The 22,555-nt window shown below is 45.9% G+C and overlaps 4 protein-coding genes across 4 annotated transcripts; all 4 read left to right on the forward strand.

Annotated features, from left to right (window-relative positions):
* Nucleotides 1–496: 496 nt before the first annotated feature.
* Nucleotides 497–1,350, forward strand: LOC125509407 (low molecular mass early light-inducible protein HV90, chloroplastic-like). Its single transcript, XM_048674372.1, has 2 exons — nt 497–791; nt 873–1,350. The coding sequence occupies exons 1-2, from the start codon at nt 621–623 to the stop codon at nt 1,224–1,226; spliced, it is 525 nt and encodes a 174-aa protein (XP_048530329.1). The 5' UTR covers nt 497–620; the 3' UTR covers nt 1,227–1,350.
* Nucleotides 1,351–3,881: 2,531 nt separating this feature from the next.
* Nucleotides 3,882–4,756, forward strand: LOC125509408 (low molecular mass early light-inducible protein HV90, chloroplastic). The gene is made up of 2 exons (XM_048674373.1): nt 3,882–4,170; nt 4,258–4,756. The coding sequence occupies exons 1-2, from the start codon at nt 4,006–4,008 to the stop codon at nt 4,609–4,611; spliced, it is 519 nt and encodes a 172-aa protein (XP_048530330.1). The 5' UTR covers nt 3,882–4,005; the 3' UTR covers nt 4,612–4,756.
* A 2,327-nt stretch (nt 4,757–7,083) lies between these two features.
* On the forward strand, nt 7,084–8,082 carry LOC125556112 (low molecular mass early light-inducible protein HV90, chloroplastic-like). The gene is made up of 2 exons (XM_048718902.1): nt 7,084–7,364; nt 7,608–8,082. The coding sequence occupies exons 1-2, from the start codon at nt 7,200–7,202 to the stop codon at nt 7,959–7,961; spliced, it is 519 nt and encodes a 172-aa protein (XP_048574859.1). The 5' UTR covers nt 7,084–7,199; the 3' UTR covers nt 7,962–8,082.
* Nucleotides 8,083–19,986: 11,904 nt separating this feature from the next.
* Nucleotides 19,987–20,765, forward strand: LOC125556113 (low molecular mass early light-inducible protein HV90, chloroplastic-like). The gene has a single exon (XM_048718903.1). It carries the CDS (start codon nt 20,105–20,107, stop codon nt 20,621–20,623), a length of 519 nt encoding a protein of 172 aa, XP_048574860.1. The 5' UTR covers nt 19,987–20,104; the 3' UTR covers nt 20,624–20,765.
* The last annotated feature ends 1,790 nt before the right edge of the window (nt 20,766–22,555 follow it).

Consider the following 22,555-nt stretch of genomic DNA (forward strand, 5'->3'; position numbering starts at 1 on the left):
AAGATGAGGTAAGATGATAAGAGTGAAAAAAGGAGGTAAGAGTGGCCTTAAAACCCTTCATGATTGAGTATCTTTAATTAGTACTTCTTTCGTTCCAAAATAAATGACCTAATTTTATACTAACTTTGTACTATTTTGAAATCGGAGGGAGTAGTAACTACAAAGAATACGAGGATGATCAGTTCTCATCGTTTACATGTCCTACTGGGTCGACAACAAAGCTACTGGGTCGCCACTGCGTCGACACATGCTTCTGGTCCGTACATGCTAGAGTCCTCGGATGCTTCCCAACTTGTCTGTTTGCCCTCCGCATGGTGGCTTCCACGTCCGCATACTCACTGGTTCGCTCCACGTAGAGGATAATTCACGGCCGAGAGCTGCTCGCGACGTGGGCACCGTCGCCGCCACCGCGCTCAGCACGTCATGGGTTGGCTACTTGGCTTGCGTGGAGCACGGCCTATAAATTGTGCCCTCTCACACGGAACAATACATCAGTAAACAACACTCGGCGACACAGCAGCAAGTAGCACTCCACTAGCAATCATCTAGCAGTTTTCTTGCCTGTTGCAGCATCTGTAGCTTCTTCTGTCCTTCGTGCACCTCCTGTCCGCAGCTGATTAATGGCGACCATGATGGCCATGAGCTCCTTCGCCGGCGCCGGCGCCGCCGTCCTGCCGCGCGGCTCGGCTAGCCGTTTCGGTGCCCAGTCTCTTCCAGCGCTGGGCAGGCGCGCCCTCGTCGTCAGGGCACAGACCGAGGGCCCGAGTGCACCACCGCCAAACAAACCCAAGGTATGCATGCCATATAGGCAGCACGGCGCCGTAACTAATCTCAGTCCAGTGGCACGTTTCTGATATTTGTTCCTGGCACAGCCGAGCACCTCGATCTGGGACGCGATGGCGTTCAGCGGCCCTGCGCCAGAGCGCATCAACGGACGGCTGGCCATGGTGGGCTTCGTGACGGCGCTTGCAGTGGAGGCAGGCCGCGGCGACGGGCTCCTCTCGCAGCTCGGCAGCGGCACCGGGCAGGCGTGGTTCGCCTACACCGTAGCGGTGCTGTCCATGGCGTCGCTAGTTCCGTTGCTCCGGGGTGAGAGCGCCGAGAGCAGAGCCGGCGCCATCATGAATGCCAACGCGGAGCTATGGAACGGCCGCTTCGCCATGCTCGGCCTCGTCGCGCTCGCTGCCACCGAGATCATCATCGGCGCGCCATTCATCAACGTGTAAAACCAGCTTTGTTGTCGACCGGACAACACAAACTGTACTTAGCTAGTAGGACATGTAAATGATGAGAACTGATCATCCTCGTATTCTTTATAGTACTAATTAAAGATACATAGTTCATATGCTACCGGGAGCTGAATTAGAGATGGATTGGAATATAATAGGCTTATGAAGGTACCTTGTCTCAGATATCAAAAATGAAATTATACAGTTGGATTCCTTAAAAATGGCCGATAGTCAGATAGGGGATGCATGGCTAATCCCGCATCCTAAATTTCGGAGAGAGAATCTTAAACTCAACTTTGCTCTTGTAGCATTCACCCAAACTTGACTTTACAATTAACTAGTACAGTACATTTCATACTTTGCTCTTGTAGCATTCGCACAAACTTTATTTTACAATTAACTAGTACAGTACATTTCATGCACATTGTGATTTAGTATCAGTTAATACGAGCAATTAAATTTTATCCATCCTTCTATTTTTCATGATAATTCAGATTTTTACGCCAAATGGCGTAGAAATTATTTCAGTATTCTATTACAATATCATCAAGAACAAGAGAATAAAAACTATTATCATGTTCGGGATTACGAAATCGCCTTTTATGGGTGTTTTAAGTAGAAATACCTTTTTTTGCGTATTGCATGATACAGTCAATATAAATGGGTTCAAGAATATAAAATAAGACTATGAGACCCTAAAAAACGAATACAAGACTCAACAGGACGAATAAGAAAGCCTAGAAGAATCTAAATATACGGAATCCTAAAAGACGACTGTGAATATGAAACCCTAAGAATGAATATAGGACTTTAGAGGAAGACTCGGAAGATGAATATAAGAGCCCATAAAGGATATATATGACCCAAGATGACGAATATGGAACTCTAGAGGAAGTCCCGGAAGACGAATATGGCAACCCCGAGGAATGCTCAGAGGACAAATAGATGACTTTAGAGGAAGACTCGGAGGACGAATACGAGAGCCTAGAGAAAGATTTCATAATAAAAAGAAGTTTTGATTGAGCATCGAGGAACGAAAGAATTTACTCCAAAATGCCAAACAGAAGTTGTTCATTTTCTGTTCGTTCTTCAAGAACTGCATATTGCCAAGATCTTCATCCCTAAATTTGCTTGACAATAAGTCTACTAGGTGGTCTGCTCCGAGTAAAGTGAAAAGAAAGCCATAGGAAGTCCGAATATTTCGTGCAAATATTCATTTCCTGAAGGGGTAGATAAAATATTGAGTGGTTGTTTGATACCACTAGAAAGACAAAAAAAATAGATTCAAAGGAATCAAAAAAAGATGGGGAAAATGGGTCAATATTCAACAAAAAAAGCCCATGAGCAAAGAAAAGTACTTCATTTTTGTTTGCCCTACTGTCACATATGAAATTGCAAAAGGAAAAAAAATATAGCAATACTTTTCCTGCATGATCTCTTGCAAAAAAAAACCCCAGCTTTGACTTGTCAATTTTATTTTTGATGCTAATAGCAAGTTAATTCTAAGAATTCCGCCAATATCAATTCCTTTATCCAAGGCGAAGAGTGAATCACTTAGCCAATATGAAGAAGCTCTTAGCACTTTGTTGAATCAAAATAAAGAATACCACTCTTTGATGATTTTGTTGGCATCAAACTGCCCTCGAATTGTGAATCAACCTGTGGTTGAGTTGGTTAGGTGGACAGTGGTATCCCCAACCCACCAGGGTTCAAATCCTGGTGCTCGCAGTATTCCTGGATTTATTTCAGAATTTCCGGCGATGCGCTTTCAGTGGGAGGAGACGTTCCCGTCGACGACGAGGCGCCTACGGTAACTTCGTAAATCTCAAGATGATATGCTGGCTCGGTCTTTCGGAGGTGCTCATAGAGGTAGGGTGTGCGTGCGTGCGTTCATAGGGGTGAGTATATGCGCGTGTATATGAGCGCTTGTGTCTGTACTTATGCTAAAAAAACTGCCCTCGAATTAGTTTATTCAAGAACAGGAAACATCCCAATGTGATAAAAAAGAATCTAATCCTAGAATGCCTCTATTTTGCTTCATCTTACCATTTACTACTCCTTTCGGTTAAAGTTGTACTAAGTCAACGGCAATTAATATGGGTCGAAGAGAGTATTACCTAATCAGATCCTGTAGAAAGAAATTGTTCCTTGACAATTTGAAACAAATCTTCCAGGTACATCAAGGACTTATATACACTTTAATAGATGTTGAAAATAAAAGGATTTCTAATTTTGATAATAACGTAATGTTGGATCCATCTCTTTTAAATATATAATTGCGACTTTGTCCAAATTTCGAATTTTCGATAGTAACATAATCATGTTCCGCCTGTGTCTCGAAAATGCTTTTTTGTTAGTTTACGTGAGAAAGTTTACAAAAAAGATTAGTTTGCATGTGAGAGTAATAATGAGACAAAGCCCGAACCACTGAGCGTCGACACAAGCTTCTGGCCCGTGCTGGAGTCCTCGATATTTTGGCGGGTTATGAAAGAAGCCCTCCGTCTCCACGTCCGCGTGCTCACTGCGTCGCTCCACGTAGAGGGTAAATTCACGGCCGAGAGCCGCTCACGACGTGGGCACCGTCGCGGCCACCGCGCCCAGCTCGTCACGGGTTGGCTTACCCGTAGGACGGCCTATAAATTGTGGCCACTTACTCCGAACAATACAGCAACAAACACTCGGCGAGAAATCAAACAGCAGCTAGCAATCATCTTGTCGGTTCATCGCTTGTCGCAGCATCTTCTTGCGTCCTTCGTGCACCTTCCGCGGCTGCCTAATGGCGACTATGATGGCCATGAGCTCCTTCGCCGGTGCCGCCGTCCTGCCTCGTGGCTCAGCTGGCCGCTTCGGCGCCCGCTCTCTGCCAGCGCTGGGCCGACGCGCCCTTGTCGTCAGGGCACAAACCGAGGGCCCGAGCGCACCACCGCCAAACAAACCCAAGGTATGCATGCCATGCCATATCGGCAGCACGGCGCCGTAGCTAAACTCAGTCCAGTGGCAAAGTTTCTGATATTTGTTCCTGGCACAGGCGAGCACCTCGATCTGGGACGCGATGGTGTTCAGCGGCCCTGCGCCGGAGCGCATCAACGGACGGCTTGCCATGGTGGGCTTCGTGACGGCGCTCGCGGTGGAGGCAGGCCGCGGCGACGGGCTCCTCTCGCAACTCGGCAGCGGCACCGGGCAGGCGTGGTTCGCCTACACTGTGGCGGTGCTGTCCATGGCGTCCTTGGTGCCGTTGCTCCAGGGCGAGAGTGCTGAGAGCACAGCCGGCGCCATCATGAACGCCAACGCGGAGCTCTGGAACGGCCGCTTCGCCATGCTCGGCCTCGTCGCTCTTGCGGCCACCGAGATCATCACGGGCGCGCCCTTCATCAACGTGTAGACTAAACGTAAACAACTTTGTTGTCGACCAGATAGCACAACCTGTACTTAGCTAGTAGGACATGTAAATGATGAGAACTGATCATCCTCGTATTCTTTGTAGTACTACTAATTAAAGATACTCGATCATGAGTAGTTTTAACGTCGCTCTTACCTCCTCTTTTTACGCTTACCACCTAAGATGTTAAAATTGCTCGTTCATATGTTACCAGGAGCTGAATTGTTTGTCATCCAAAATCTTCTTAAAAATGAGAGCTGGGTTGGGATGTAATAGGCGTACAAAGGTACCTTGTCGATATCAGAAATGATATTATACGGTTGGATTCGATAAAAATGCTCGATAGTCACTTGTAGGATGCTTGGCTCATCCCGCGTCCAAAAATTCAGAGGCGAGTCTTAAACTTCACTTTGCTATTGTAGCACTTGCACAAACTTGATCTTACAATTAACTAGTACATTTCATGCACACTATGATTTAGCAATTAATACGACCATTTGAATTTTATATATCCTTCTATTTTTCAGGATAATTCGGGTTTGTTGCCGAAAGCAAAGAAATCGTTTCGTCATTCCAGTACAATATCATCATGAACAATAGAAAAAACTTGTATCCTGGATTAATATTGAAATCCCCTTTTGTTGGTGTTTTGCGTAGAAATACTATTTTTTTTTCTTATTGCATAATGTTATTGTAAATACAAAATGGATTCAGAGGAAAACTTGGAGAACGAATATGATAGCCCATCGAAAGATTCCATCATAAAAACAATGTTTGATTGAGCACCGAGGAACAAAAGAATTTAGTCTAAGGTGCAAAAACAATTTGACCTTTTTCTATTCGTTCTTCAAGAACTGTATATCTGGGCAAGATCTTCATTCCCAAAGTTTCTTGACAATTGACAATAGTATAATTGGAGTGGATACACAACCTAGAGCAAAAATACGAGAAGTCTACTAGGTAGACTGGTCCGAGTGAAGAGAAAAGAAAGCCATACGAAACTCATAGTATTTTATGGAAATATTCATATTCTTGAGGAGATAGATAAAATATTAGGTGGTTGTTTGATACCTCTAGAAAGACAAAAAAATAGATTCAAAGGAATCAAAAGAAGAGAAAAAAAATCGGTCAACATTCAACAGGAAAAAAAATCAGGAGCAAGGAAAATTATTTTGTTTCTGTTTTCCCTACAACCGCATATGATATGGATGAAGGAAGAAATTTAGCAACACTTTTCCCGCATGATCTTTTGCAAGAAGAACATAAGCCCCAAGTTTGCGAATATCCAATTCTGAGCCCGGACTCATTTGCACCCGGTTAAGAAATAATTCATAAAAAAATTCAAAAAAATCCAATTTTTGTGTGCATGGTAGATAATTTGGTGCGTGAGGTGCGCTTCAAATTTCAGAGCATTTCGACATTTGAGTAGCTCTCAGCAAAAAAAGATAAATTGGGTCAGAACAGTATACAAACAGTACACTATTTAACAGACCCTAAATTTGTCTTTTTTGTCGAGAGCTACTCTGAAAAATTGGACCGGACATCATGCACATCATGAATTTTTCTAGTATTTTTTGATTTTTTTTATTCAGCGCAGGTGCAGATGCTCCTGGGAGCCAAAACGCCTCACTCCCAAGTTTGACTTGTCAATTTTACTTCTCATGCTAATAGCAAGTCAACTCTAAGAATTCTACCAATATCAGTCCCTTTATTCCACGGCGGAGAGTGAATCACTTAGCCAACATGAAGAAGCTATTAGCACCTTACTGAATCAAAATAAAGAATACCAATCTTTGATGATTTTTTTGGCATTAAACTGCGCTCGAATTGATTTATTCAAAAATAAAAAACATCCAAATGTGATAAAATAATCTAATCCTAGAATTCCTATTCGAGAAAATTTTGGGCCTTTACCTAGTATATCTGATTTTTGTTCACCTTACTATTTACTATTGCCTAATCAGATACTGTAGAAATAAATGGTTCCTTGACAATTTTAATCAAACCTTCCAGGTACTTCAACGACTTGTATGCACTTTGATAGATGAAAATAAAAGGATTTCTAATTTATTTTTTTGCGAGGAAAGGATTTCTATTTCGGTAGTAAAGTAACGTTGGATTCATTTCTTTTGAATTGTCAATTTGTCTGAATCTCAATAGTAACATAATCATGTTTCACCGTGTCTTCAAAGTGTTTTTTGATTAGTTCACGTGGGTAAGTCCCCGCCCCGAAAAAAAAAAGGATTGACGTGAGAAAGTTTATACAGGGGGAAAATAATGACAGAAGCTACTGGCCCGTGTTTGACAGGAAGCCCTCCGGCCAATGCACGGTGGCCTCCACGTCCGCGTGCTCTCCACGTAGAGGGTAAATTCACGGCCGAGAGCCGCTCGCGACGTGGGCACCGTCGCGGCCACCACGCCCAGCTCGTCACGGGTTGGCTCTCGTGGAGCACGGCCTATAAATTGCGCCCACTCGCTCCGAACAATACACCAACACACACTCAGCGACACAACAAACAGCAACTAGCAATCATCTAGCCGGTTCATCGCTTGTTGCAGCATCTCCTTCGTGCACCTTACACGGCTGTCTAATGGCAACCATGATGACCATGAGTTCCTTCGTCGGTGCCGCCGTCCTGCCGCGAGGCTCGGCTGGTGGCTTAGGCGCCCGGTCTCTGCCAGCGCAGGACCGACGTGCCCTCGTCGTCAGGGCACAAACCGAGGGCCCGAGTGCACCACCGCCAAACAAACCCAAGGTATGCATGCCATATACTCCCTTCGTTTCTAAATATAAATTTTTTAAGACATTTCAAATAAACTACAACATACGGATGTATATAGACATATTTTAAAGCGTAATTTACTCATTTTGCTTTGTATGTAGTTATTTGTTGGAATCTTTAGAAAAACTTATATTTAGAAACAGAGGGAGTAGGCAGCATGGCGTCGTAGCTAATCTCAGTCCAGTGGCACGTTTCTGATATTTGTTCTTGACACAGGCGAGCACCTCGATCTGGGACGCGATGGCCTTCAGCGGCCCTGCGCCAGAGCGCATCAACGGGCGGCTAGCCATGGTGGGCTTCATGACGGCGCTCGCGGTGGAGGCAGGCCGAGGCGATGGGCTCCTCTCGCAGCTTGGCAGTGGCACTGGGCAGGCGTGGTTCGCCTACACCGTGGCGGTGCTGTCCATGGCGTCGTTGGTTCCGTTGCTCCAGGGTGAGAGCGCCGAGAGCAGAGCCGGCGCCATCATGAACGCCAACGCGGAGCTCTGGAACGGACGCTTCGCCATGCTTGGCCTCGTCGCTCTGGCGGCCACCGAGATCATCACCGGCGCGCCCTTCATCAACGTGTAGAATAAACTAGCATTGTTGTCCACCGGATAACACAACCTGGACTTACCTAGTAGGGCATGTATTCTTTGTAAGTATATATAGTACTTGCTAATTAAAGAAGATTCATCTATCTTTTTTCTCACTCCATGTATGTTTGACATGAATTCCTCTTTCTACCACGTTTATTACATTTGAAATTTTATCACAAATAACATGTTAAGACATGTAGTTTTACAATTCGGACATGGAAAATACTTCCTAAGCGTTCTAAAACATCTTATATTACTAGTTTATAAGAGGGAGTACACATTAAAGCAAAGTTGCACATCTCTAACTTGTACTTGCACCTATACTGAGCAACATAAGATTACATTAAAAAAATCAACTACTCCAAATGCACGCTTCTGGCTCGAGGTTACACATAGGGATGAAATTGAGCGGATGAACAAGCAGCTTGGGGCTTCAAAGAAAAGGATAGTGTGCGATGTTTGACCCATCACACATAATTTGCATAATGAAACCGTGTGCGTTGTGTTACACATGTTTTGCTTGCACGAAGCGTGTGCGACGACTGGCATCATCCCATACGGTTGTCAAAAGCAAATCATGGGCGACATCGAGCACACAGTTCTGCATATCTAATCAAGTGTGATGATGGGACGCCTCACACACATTTCATCTCGGAACATCATGTGCAATTCGGGCACACGTTTATCTGTCGTCACCGTGTCTTGTGATTTGTACAATCACAGGCAATTCTTCAATAATAATTGTGTGTGAAGTTGTTCACATGGTTAATTCAAAAATAGTACTTCCTTTTTAATGTTGCTAAACATAGTATTTCAACAATGGAATTACTTAATTTATAAGATAAAATCTCAGAATTATATAGCTAGCTAGGCATCGTCTTTTGCTTCATCACTAACTAAGAACGCGTGTGCGGCTTCCATGTGGCCAACATCCAAGTCCACCACTTCCATTGACTGCACCATGCCGGCTTCGTGTCCCGCGATAGCCTCGACCACGGGAGAAATTGGATCTTTTACCCCACTTTACTTCTCCATTTGATAATTTGCCCGTTGAGAGGCTGCCGGGTGGGGCCGAAGCTACTGGTCATCAAAACAACCCTGAGGCAAATCATCCAACCCCTTATAAAGTGGGGCAAATCATCCAATCCCTCCGACTACGGTGACAAAATGGTGGGAGTGAGGATGCGATCAGGCCAAACAGCTGCTTCCGCAACTGCATGGGCCTCACACTCTACGCATTCGATGCTACGGGGGGTGGCATTGACCAACTCGGCACACTCGTGGGCACACTGCTGCTTCGCGAAATCGTCATAGCATGCATCACGTAGCGCCTAGAATCCGTCGAGGTTGCCGTCGACGAGAGCACATGGTCGTCTTGTTGGGGAACGTAGTATTTCAAAAAAATTCCTACGATCACGCAAGATCTATCTAGGAAAAGCATAGCAACGAGCGGGGAGAGTGTGTTCACGTACCCTCGTAGACCGAAAGCGGAAGCGTTTAGTAACGCGGTTGATGTAGTTGAACATCTTCGCGATCCAACCGATCAAGCACCGAACGCATGGCACCTCCGCGATCTGCACACATTCAGCTCAGTGACGTTCCTCGAACTCTAGATCCAACTAAGGCTGAGGGAGAGTTTCGTCAGCACAATGGCGTGTTGACGGTGATGATGAAGTTACCGACGCAGGGCTTCGCCTAAGCACTACGACAATATGACCGAGGTGGAAATCTGTGAAGAGGGGCACCGCACACTGCTAAGAAATCAACTTGTGTGTCTATGGGTGCCCCCTGCCCACGTATATAAAGGGGGTAGGAAGAGGAGACCGGCCTAGGAGGGGCGCGCCTATAGGGGGAGTCCAACTAGGGTTCCCAATCCTAGTTGGAGTCCCCTTCCTTTTTCAAGAGAGGAGAGAGGGAAGGAGTAGGAGAGGGAGAAGGAAAGAGAGGGGGGGGGGCGCCGCCCCCTCCCTAGTGCAATTCGGACTTGCCATGGGGGGCGCGCGGCCACCCCTTGAGGCCCTTCTCTCCTTTCCGGTATGGCCCATTAAGGCCCACTACTTTCCCGGTGAATTCCCGTAACTCTCCGATACTTCGAAAAATACCTGAATCACTCGGAACCTTTCCGATGTCCGAATATAGCCTTCCAATATATCGATCTTTACGTCTCAACCATTTCGAGACTTCTCGTCATGTCCATGATCTCATTCGGGACTCCAAACAACCTTCGGTACATCAAATCACATAACTCATAATACAAATCATCATCAAACGTTAAGCGTGCGGACCCTACGGGTTCGAGAACCATGTAGACATGACCGAGACACATCTCCGGTCAATAACCAATAGCGGAACCTGGATGCTCATATTGGCTCCTACATATTCTACGAAGATCTTTATCGGTCAAACCGCATAACAACATACGTTGTTACCTTTGTCATCGGTATGTTACTTGCCCGAGATTCGATCGTCGGTTCCTTATACCTAGTTCAATCTCGTTATCGGCAAGTCTCTTTACTCGTTCCGTAATGCATCGTCTTGCAACTAACTCATTAATTACAATGCTTGTAAGGCTTATAGTGATGTGCATTACCGAGAGGGCCCAGAGATACCTCTCCGATACACGGAGTGAAAAATCCTAATCTCGATCTATGCTAGCTCAACAAACACCATCGGAGACACCTGTAGAGCATCTTTATAATCACCAAGTTACGTTGTGACGTTTGATAGCACACTAAGTGTTCCTCTGGTATTCCAGAGTTGCATAATCTCATAGTCTGAGGAACATGTATAAGTCATGAAGAAAGCAATAGCAATAAACTAAACGATCATAGTGCTAAGCTAACGGATGGGTCTTGTCCATCACATCATTCTCTAATGATGTGATCCCGTTCATCAAATGACAACACATGTCTATGGTTAGGAAACTTAACCATCTTTGATTAACGAGTTAGTCAAGTAGAGGTATACTAGGGACACTTTGTTTGTCTATGTATTCACACATGTACTAAGTTTCCGGTTAATACAATTCTAGCATGAATAATAAACATTTATCATGATATAAGGAAATATAAATAACAACTTTATTATTGCCTCTAGGGCATATTTCCTTCACGTCTTCCTCCTCCTACCATTCAAAATCAAAGTCTAAGATTAAGGGGTTGGGCGCATGCTCCAAGGCAACGATGGCGGGCGGGCGAGCTCCAGCATGACAAGGCCGGCACGAGGGAGGCGGGCACTGGGATTGCCATTGCAAGTGCGTATACGTGTGCGTGTGTGTGGGTGCGTGCGTGCGTGCGTGCGTGTGTGCGCAAGCGCGCGCGCGTGTGTGTGTGTCCACTCCTCTTGTTGTGGTAATTGCTTCGACTGTATTCAATGTCCCACCCCTGTTCTACATGGCGTACCACATGGGCGGTCAACAAAGGCCAACGCTGATCAATACAAGTCAAGGAGGTCAACAATAGTCCAAGCAAGTCCCATGGGTCAAAGCAAGCCACCTCGGTCAACGAAGGCCTAAGCAAATCTTCATGGTCAAGGAGTCAAAGGACAAAGAACACATAAAAAAGTCAAAGGAGCAAAGAAAACTTCAGATAGTTTAAGGATTATCTCTTAATGGGCTACAACCCACATTTAGGCCAAACTAGGGGCATATGGGCCAAAGGACAAAAATTTACCAAATTCTACCCTCCCACCTCCTCTTCTCAAGGACCCCTAAAAATCTCTTCTCAAGGGTAGCATAATGTCAAGGATCCCTAGACTATATGAGACACTCATGGGCATGTAACTCATTCACCCCCACCTGAATAAACTCAAGAGGAGCCCCCCCCCCCCTTGATGGAGCAAGTCTCGACAGGAGCTTGAGAATCGTAGTCTCAGACTAGTCATAAATCATAGGACCACGGAGGTGGCAACACTAGTATTCCGTGCACCGAGCACCACTCTGGACGACTGTCTTATGACCTTCTCATAGGACGTAGGTAGCACTCCACAAGCCAGATGAATCTATTTGAAAAACATTGTTGTATCACTTGTACAGGTTAGGGACAGAGCCGGAGGGCATGTGGTCTCAAATCCTGCGAAATAAGTATTTGCACTCGAAAACGCTAGCCCAGACTACCATCAGACCAACTGATTCACCGTTCTGGAAGGGACTTATGAGAACGAAGGATATGTTCTTTCGTAGGGTCAAATTCTTGGTTGGCAACGGAATGTCAACAAGATTTTGGGAGGATACATGGTTAGGAGAGACACCTTTGGCCTTACAATATCCTACCCTTTACAATATTGTGCAACGTAAGGAAGATTACGTAGGTATCGTCCTTCAAACTATTCCCTTGAATATCCAGTTCAGACGTACGTTAGTGGGTGCGAGATGGACAGCCTAGATGCACTTGGTTCGGAGATTGATTGAAGTTTGACTCTCCGACGTGCCGAACTCTACACAATGGAAGTTAACTAAAAATGGGATATTTACGGTGAAATCCTTTTATACGGATTTGATTAATTCTGGCCCCCTCTCAAGGTCACTTAATATATGGAAGGTTAAGGTTCCTTTGCGGATTAAAATTTTTATGTGGTTTGTCCACAAGCAAGTACTATTCACAAAGGACAACTTACTTAAGAGGCGATGGGTAGGCAACTCGCGGTGTTGTTTTTGTGCTCAGGATGAGACAATACAACATTTATTCATTGATTGCCCACTTGCCAAGTTACTTTAGAGAACGATTCATATATCTTTTAATATTAATCCCCCAGTAGATATTGCGTCTTTGTTTGGGACGTGGTTAGCTGGGGTTGCACAGATTACAGCAGCTCGTATTCGGATTTGAATATGTGCGTTACTATGGGCTATATGGAACTGCAGAAATGATATGATTTTTAACAGACAACACAACTTAACTTTTTTGCAGGTTATCTTCAGAGCTACAGCTTAGATCCGTACGTGGTCCTTACTCACTCCTATGAACTCCAGGGAGCCTTTGGTTACTGGGTGCAACCAATGGGAAATGATGGCTCGGGCTATATTCAACCGGTTCGGATGGCGTTCGCATAACAAGATACAGGGCTAGAGTGCTTGTCCTTATTATCACCATATCGGTTGTTTTTAGGCCCTTTTTATTTTGTCAGATTTATGTGCTTTGATTTTGCTCCGTTTGCGAGTTGTAAGACCTTTTGAGGATACTTTCTGAATTTTTAATAAAAGGGCCGCATGCATCATCATGATGCAGAGGCCGGGGGTTTACCTCTATTTTCAAAAAAAAAATCACATTGTCGTGTGTACGACAAACCTTTGCTATAAGATTGTTGTGCATACCCCCGCCAACTCATCACTAGCCATATTTTTAAGGATATTCCTCGTCGAAAGTTATTTCTTGATCAACAACTACGACTAAACTAAACTACTCCTACTAAATTGTTTTTAAGGATATTTTTTTATTAAATCTACGGTCAAAATTTGACACAAAATACGAGGATACCAATAAACCGGGACAGAGGTAGTATCAAACGAGGGTATTCGGCAAAATGAAGTGTTTGACGATGAAAATGGTACTAGCAACATGTCGCGTCTCAGCTGCTTTGCTGAGTTTTTCTTTACCTTCACCAATGGTCATTCAGCACACAGATCGTGTGCTTGTTTCCTATGTGTACTTTTATTAAGTACAATACGTATAGTGTTGCAATATGGACACAAGAAATGGCATAGTGTAGTTCAGTAGTTGTAGCAGGGGATTAGAGGAAGTGAAGGCGTTAGGTTTGAGTCCTGGTTGTGCCACTTTTTTTGTTGGGTTATTTTTTCAATTTTATTTTTCAATTTATTTTGTTTGTTTAACATGCGAGGAAGTAGAGGTTCGAGCCCCAACCTCCACTTTTTTTTAGAATCAGAATGCAGTTTTTCACACTTGGTTTGCATTTGATAGAATTATTAAAAAATAATCCCTTTCTCAAAATATCAACGAGCTCCATGTTGGCCTGAACAAACTAAAGACCACCAATATACAAACATCAATAAGCTTCATGTACCCTCGGTTTAAATTTAAATTATATCAACTAAATGCCTAGAAATTCACTCTATGACTTAAATTTAAATATAGCAAACGAACCTCGGAGAAGGTCAAATTGTGATGGTGTATGTTTAGATTTTTTTTAAGGTCAAACGTTGAATCAACCGGCACTTCACCTTTAAACCTGGCCCATTCCCTCTCGAAATTTAAATTCTTTCTCTAAGCTGGTACGATTTCCAAGCAGTACATGTCATAACTTTTGCAAAACCTTCTCAAATGTTTACCTCGCATATTGATACCATGTCAGGTTTCATGTTTTTTAGATTTTGCTTGGCTTTTTTCTATAAATTAAAGCTCCATGTCTGGGTTTGAGTTGTGGCACCTAGATGTTTGAATTCATTTTCGTTTCTTGAGTAAAGCCTATGCACATACTAAAGAATAAAATTAGTAAAAAAATCAATCTAATTTTGCCAACTTTTTCTTGCACTTATACAATTCAAATTTGAAATATGTTCACTAAATGCCTGAAATATGCACTAAATGATATAAATATAGCAATTGAATCCTGAAAAATGCTAAATTGTGGCTTGGAACATGTGATGATGTATGTTAAGCATAGGAAAAGTTTCAACATGAAACAATGAAACAACCGGTCCCGATGGACGGGAAGGGACACAACCCAATGGATGTCGACGGCCACGCCGAGCAAGCCCCGGCCCTAGACCTCTAGCCACGGCCTAGGCTACCTTGGACACCGCCATACTCATGGCCAGTGGCGGAGCTACGTGAGGGCCAACACGTGCCCTAGCCCGCCCAGCTCAGCATGATTCTCTTTACTGTACATTCAGTTTTAGGCCATGAAACGTCAAACCATGGGTAATCTTCTGTAGCTTGGTTAGCCTGGCCCACCCAACCTTTTGCTTCAAGCTCTGCCACTGCTCATGGCCATTGACACCGATCCGCCAACGGCATAGCCGTGCAAGGGAGCTCAACTCAGACCGACACCACGACCGAACCGCAGGTCAGCAGAGCACAACACGGAGGCACAAACTAGCGCGGACAAATCGGCCTTCTAAACATGCTCGTCGGCAGACGTCATCCACCAACAGAGGAGCCTCGCATGTGCAACAAGGAATCCTCGCCCCAACACCACGCCGGACGCGCTCCAAGCCACACGAGCCAGTCCTACCGAACGCTGCCCGCTGCCGCACGCCACCCAATAGGGGAACAATGTGCGCTGCTGCCGCACGCCGCCCAGGAGGGGAACAATGCGTGCCTCAAAGGCCAGGATCAACGACCGCAGTTAGAACCGCCGCCAGTCGAGCGTCCCTGTGTGAGGCACTCCAGCCACACACAGGGACGCCCTTCATCGGCGTCTAAAACTAGCTTTGTCGTGGACCAGATAACACAACCTGTACCTAGGACATGTAAATGATGAGAATTGATCATCCTCATATTTTTTGTAGTGCTTATAGTACTAATTAAAGACGGTTCATACTACCGGAGCTGCTTTGTTTCTCGTTCGAGCTCTTCTTTTTATGTACTGAAATTTGCTTCTTTGTTTGAATTCATTTTCAACTTGACAAAGTCTTTACATGTTCCGCATACACCCTTCAGAAAAAATCGTAACCTAGTGTTGCCTTCGGTAAAGGATGTTTAACATACACCCTTCACGAAAGCTTTGCCGAGTATCAAACGAGGATATTCGGCAAAATAAAGTATTTGGCGGCTAGACGATAGAAATTGTAATTGCCACGTGTCTCAGGTGCTTTGCTGAGTTTTTCTTTACCTCCACCAATGGTCATTCAGCACACAGATCGTCTGCTTGTTTCCTATGTGTATTTGTATTAACTACAATATGTGTAGCGTTGCAATATAGACACAAGAAATGGCATAGTGTAGTTCAGTAGTTGTAGCAAGGGAATTAGAGGAAGTAGAGGTGTTAGGTTTGAGTCCTAGTTGGGCCACTTTTTTTAGAAGTGTTGGATTTTTTTATTTTTTTGTTTGTTTAACATGTGAGGAGACGTTCGAGCCCCAACCTCCACTTTTTTTTAAAAGAATCAAAATGCATTCTTTTCACACTTGGTTTGCATTCGATAGAATTATTAAAAATAATCTGGTTCTCAAAATATCAACAAGCTCCATGTTGGCCAGAACAGACTAAAGACCACCAATATATAAACATCAATAAGCTTCATATACTTGTAGTTTAAATTTAAATTATATTAACTAAATGCCTAGATATTCACTCTTAAACATAGTAAACAAACCTCGAACAAGGTCAAATTGTGATGGTGTATGTTTAGATTTCTTTTAAGGTCAAACGATGAATCAACCGGCACTTCACCTTCAAACATGGTCCATTCCCTCTCGAAACTTAAATTCTTTCTCCAAGCGATTTCCAAGCAGTATAAGTCATAACTTTTGCAAAACCTTCTCAAATTTTTACCTCGCATGTTGATGTTTTTTAGATCTTGTTTGACTTTTTTCTATAAATTAAAAATTGATAAGCTCCATGTGCGGGGTTGGGTCTTGGCACCCAGATGTTTGAATTCGCCCTATAGTGAGTCGTATTACAATTCACTGGCCGTCGTTTTACAACGTCGTGACTGGGAAAACCCTGGCGTTACCCAACTTAATCGCCTTGCAGCACATCCCCCTTTCAATTATATTCACTAAATGCCCGAAATGCACTAAATGATATAAATATAGCAATGGAACCCTGAAAAAAAATGCCAAATTGTGGCTTGGAACATGTGATGATGTACGTTAAGCATAGAAAAAAAATGTCAAGATAAAACAATGGAGCAACCGATCCCGGTGGACGGGAGGACACAACCCAACGGTTGTCGACGGCCACCGTCGAGCAAGCCCCGGCCCTAGCCCTCTAGCCTTGGCCTAGGCAAGCTTGCACGCCGCCATGCCCATGGCCATCGACTCCAATCCACCAACAGCACAGCCGCGCAAGGGAGCTCAACTCAGACCGACACCACGACCGAAACACATGTCAGGAGAGCACAATGCGGAGGCACGAACCAGCGTGGACAACTCGGCATTCTGAACATGCTCATCGACGGACGTCATCCACCACCAAAGCCCCGCCTGTGCACCAAAGAACCGTCGCCCCAGCACCACGCTAGACGCACTCCAAGCCACGCGAGCCAGTCCTACCCAACACTGCCCGCTGCCGTACGCCGCACGCCGCCCACGAGGGGAACAATGCATGCCTCCAAGGCCGGGAGCAATGGCCGCAACCAGATCCGCCGCCACCCTAGCGTCCTTGTGTGTGAGCCACTCCACCCACACCTCCATGATGCCATCGCATTGTCGTCGTGTCCACACACATGCGCTTAGCCACCACGCCGTCGTTGGCCACCAGGCCAGGACCGCGCCCCCACGTGCTTGAGGCCCCCGCTACCCGAAAAGACATGCATGCGGGAGGAGACGCCCCGCCACCACCGCAGCCACACAGGCTTCACCCGGCAGCGCAAGGGGGGGGGGAGGAGAGGGAAGCGGAGGAGCGACACGCTAGGGTTGGCGCCCGAGTCGCTCGTTGGAGCGACATGGGGACGAGATTGGAATGGGTGAGATTCATTCTATGCATTCATGTGTACTTCTCTCGGAGAATCACAACGGTTGGAGTGGTTTCGGTGATATGGGACATTTGGAAGACAAACAACAAAGTGTGCTTCTATGAGGGAATTTCCGCAGGAGCTATTTGACATCATCCACTTTATATGTCGTTACAATGATGATAGAACCAGTGTCCAAAAGGGAAAAGCGACGGTGATTCTTTGATGAAAATCCAAAAGACTCGTGGTGGTGATGACTGAGGTGTTTGATTGTGGCAAAAGATAGCCATCGGTGGAGCGGCGGATTGCGAGTTTGCAGACATTGCATCTTATTCAACACCTTGAGACCAAAAAACACTTGAGTGATCAACACTCTGATATCATATTTGGCACAATGCCTAATGATTTCCTTCAGCCAGATAAACCTCTAATTGTCTTGTTAACAAGTCTTGACATTGTTTGTTTTGTGCTTGCTTACCACATACACTTAGGGCGTGTTTGGTTACCTGTACCTTTTTTGCTACTTTGCATATTTGTTCCAGTTGGACCTGGCTGATCATATACAGGCTAAAAACCAATATCTGCATGTTGATTGGGTTCCTACGTCGCCTCTAGCCTGAATGTGCTAAATCGAAAGGCTTGTTGTTTGATTGGTTGCCTACAACACGCAGTTCAACTATTAGCATTCATTCATATCGGCCTAGCTCTTCTATATTAACCCACCCCACTAACCCAGCATCGCACTCAAATCCTCTCTGTTTCACCACCTCTCCTCTTCCACCTCTCTGTTTCATAGCCTCTCCCTCGCCATGAACTCCAACTCCAACCCCAACCCTTTCCCCTGGGGCATTGGATGGAGGGCCTTCTTCCTTTGGTGCTCGCTCGGTGACCGCAAGAAGTTCGAGCAAACCATGGAAGTGTGCTCGAACTTCAGCAGCTGCGATGACATGCACAAGGAGGCCGATGTTGTGCTCAAGAAGGCTACGCCGGACGAGCTGAAGACACTGGTTCCCGACCCAGCCGAGGGCGCGATGTTAGCGGACAACCTGTGTTGGGCCATGAATCAGGCAAACTCCGGCGACGGTCGACAGCGGGCAAGATGGGCCAAGTACAGTCAGTACAAGGCGCCTCAAGACTAGCGTGCCGCAGCGTACTGGAGTAGTACGTTCGGTTCGCTGAAGTCCGATAACGACGATGTGCAGATGGTGGCCAGGGCGCCGGCGACAGGCGACCGTGCAAGACCCATCGTTCTTGACGAAGACGATGAGGAAGAAAAGAAGATGATTACGCTCCCCCGCCGCTCGACGCGACTCCAGGGTCACCGCGGCTAGATAATCCAATCCCCACCCCCGATGTAATCGAAAAATAACCTATGAGTCGTAGATGCAGAATCGATTGATGTGCTCTAATCGAATCCTCCCCCCTCCCCCGATGTGTTCAATCCCCCCTACCTCTTCAATGGCGTGCTCTAATCAAATCTAGCCCGAGTTGAAAGCAGTGAATATACAGAGACGACGAGGTCTTACCGCCATGGCCGATACGCTCCGGTGGAGGTCTAAAGTCGTTCCGGTGGTTGCTGCCGCCGTCTTCGATCGATTCGCAGTAGAGCTCAGGTGGTCGCCGCCGTTGCCGCCGCTGGTGTGAGTGGGGAAGAGGGGAGAGAGTGGTGAGGAGGGGGAGGTGAGGGTAATTTATGACGACGCATCTCGAAACAACGCGACGTCTCGGGACCGTACCCATGCGTGCAACTGCTCACGCCCGCGTGCCTAGGGTTGCATCGCTCGGGCCTGGCTAAAGAAAAACGGCCGATTTGAGCGTTCCCAGGAATGCAGGCCCAAAGGTGCATTATTCTTCGTGCTATGCAGGCCCAATAGTGAATGTGGGTAACCAAACGGGTCTTTTTCTTCCTGCACGAACCTGGCTGAGGCTAATGCGACCAACCAAACGTGTCCTATGTGGTCGTCTTGTTTTTTTTTGAAAGCACTATCACTATGTGGTCGTCTTGTTAACAAGTCGGGAGATCCCTTTCATAAAAAGAAAAAATAGTTACCACTTTACCGGCAAGAATAAAGTTTACATACCCACACTAAAAAAGAATAAAGTGTACATGCTGCCTTCCTGCGGCCGCCACGGAGATCTCTCTAGTGCTTTTGTTAGCTTGAGCTAGAAACAAAACCCGAATCACATCACATAGTGCTGAGCGTCGATACAAGCTTCTTGTCCATTCTGGAGTCCTCCTTCGCAACTTGTCTGTCTGTTTGGCGTTTCCTGGAGCCCTCCGCACGGTGGCCTCCACGTCCGCGTAGTCGCTGCCTCGCTCCACGTAGAGAAGGTAATTCATGGCCGGGAGCAGTTCGCGACGTGGGCATCGCCGTGGCCACCGCGCGCAGCTCGTCGCGGGTTGGCCGTCGCGGAGCACGGCCTATAAATTGTGCCCACTCTCTCGGAACAATACATCATCAAACACTCAGCGACACAACAACAATCAGAACTGTACTAGCAACCATCTTTGCCTGTTGCAGCATCTGTAGCTTCCTTCTGCGCCTTCCATCCACGGCTAATTAATGGCAACCATGGTGACCATGAGTTCCTTCGCCGGTGCCGCCGTCCTGCCGCGGGGCTCGGCTGGTCGCTTCGGCGCCCGGTCTCTGCCAGCGCTGGGCCGACGCGCCCTCGTCGTCAGGGCACAAACCGAGGGCCCGAGCACACCACCGCCAAACAAACCCAAGACGAGCACCTCGATCTGGGACGCGCTGGCGTTCAGCGGCCCTGCGCCAGAGCGTATCAACGGGCGCCTTGCCATGGTAGGCTTCGTGACGGCGCTTGCGGTGGAGGCAGGACGTGGCGATGGGCTCCTCTCGCAGCTCGGCAGTGGCACCGGGCAGGCGTGGTTCGCCTACTCCGTGGCAGTGCTAACCGTGGCGTCGCTGGTGCCACTACTCCAGGGCGAGAGCGCCGAGGGCAGAGCCGGCGCCATCATGAACGCCAACGCGGAGCTCTGGAACGGCCGCTTCGCCATGCTCGGACTCGTCGCGCTCGCGGCCACCGAGATCATCACCGGCGCGCCTTTTATCAACGTGTAAACTAGCTTTGTTGTCTCGACCCGATAACACAACATATGTAGCTAGTACTAGTAGGACATGTAAATGATGAGAGCTGATCATCTTTCAAATTCTTTGTAGTGCTTATACTAATTAAAGAGAGTTCATACTATCGGAGCTGCTTTGTTTCTCTTTCGAAACTTCTTTGTATGAAAAAATTGGCACATAGACTAAAGACCACCAATAGACTATAGATCAACAAGCTTCATGTACAAGCAGTTTAATTTAAAACATATTTACTAAATGCCTGGAAATTCACTCTATGACTTAAGTATAGCAAACAAACCTCGAAGAAGGTCAAATTGTGATGGCGTGCACTTAGATTTATTTTAAGGTCAAATGATGAATCAACCGACACTTCACCTTCAAATTTGGCCATTCCCTCTCGAAACATAAATTCTTTCTCCAAGCTGGTCCGATTTCCATGCAGTATATGTCATAGCTTTCGCAAAACCTTATCAAAGTTTTACCTTGAATATTTATGCCATATGATGATACCCTGTCAGGTTTCATGTTTTTTAGATTCTGTTTCGCTTTTTCTATAAATTAAAAATCGATAAGCTTCATGTCCGGGGTTGAGTCTTGGCACCCAGATGTTTGAATTCATTTTCTTACCTTAAATAAAGCCTACGCACATACTAAAGAATACCGATAGTATTTTTCAATCCAATTTTGCCATTTTTTTCATGCAGTCACAATTCAAATTCGAATTATATTCACTAAATGCCTGGAAATGCACTAAATGATATAAGTATAGCAATCCTGGAAATTGCCAAATTGTGGGTTGGAACATGTGATAATGTTTGTTGAGCATAGAAAAAGTTCCAAGATAAAACAATGAAGCAACCGGTCCCGCTGGACGGGGGCACACAACCCGATGGCTGTCGACGGCCACCATCAAGCAAGTCTCGACCCTAGACCTCTGGCCATGGCCTAGGTGAGTTTGCACGCCGCCATGCCCATGGCGATCAATGCCGATCCGCCAATGGCACAGCCGTGCAAGCGAGCTCAACCCAGACCGACACCACGACCGAACCACAAGTCGGGAGAGCACAACGCGGAAGCATAAACCAGCGCGGACAAGTCGGCCTTCTGAACCGGCTCGCCGACAGACATCCTCCGCTACCAGAGGAGCCCCGCCTATGTAGCAAGGAACCGCCACCCCAGCACCAACCTAGACGCGCTCCAAGCTGTGCGAGCCAGCTCTACCCAACGTTGCTCGTTGCCGCACGCCACCCAGGAGGGGAACAATGCGTGCCTCCAAGGCCAGGAGCAACAACCGCGGTCAGATCCGCCATCAGCCGAGCGTCCCTGTGCGAGCGTCCTTGTGCAAATCATGGGCGACGTCAAGCACACTGTTCTGCATATCTAATCGGGTGTGATAATGGGGGCTCCACACACATTTCAGCTCGGTTCATCGTGTGCGATACAGGCACATGGTTTCTACTTATCTTATTGCTTTTATTTGAAATAAAAATAAAAATTCTTCTAACCATGTCTTTCGAGATGACTATTCTTAAGCAGACAAAATTTCTAACAGACGACAAGAGAGACATGAGTCTACCAAGATTGGTTATTAGTGATGAGAAGAGAAAAGAATGGTTGTGAACAATGATTCATCCATGATATATGCTTCATAGTTCATACCCATTGCAATGCGAAAATTGTGAATCCGAAGAGCATCTCAATGATTAAGGTTAGTATAGTATAGATCTAACATAAAAACTTACAATAATGGTGATAAATGCAATGATAGTATTAAGGTCATAGAATTAGTGATTCGTGAATGTTCTGGTGGGACTCTACATCAAATAAGAAGTATGAGGTTAGAATGCATTTTACTTAGTATGATCTATAATGATGTGCATCCTATTCATTGGTCCTGCCTAGTTAATTTATATGATAATGCATAAG

The sequence above is a fragment of the Triticum urartu genome, chromosome 5 (assembly GCF_003073215.2).
Source record: "Triticum urartu cultivar G1812 chromosome 5, Tu2.1, whole genome shotgun sequence".
Taxonomy (NCBI): domain Eukaryota; kingdom Viridiplantae; phylum Streptophyta; class Magnoliopsida; order Poales; family Poaceae; genus Triticum; species Triticum urartu.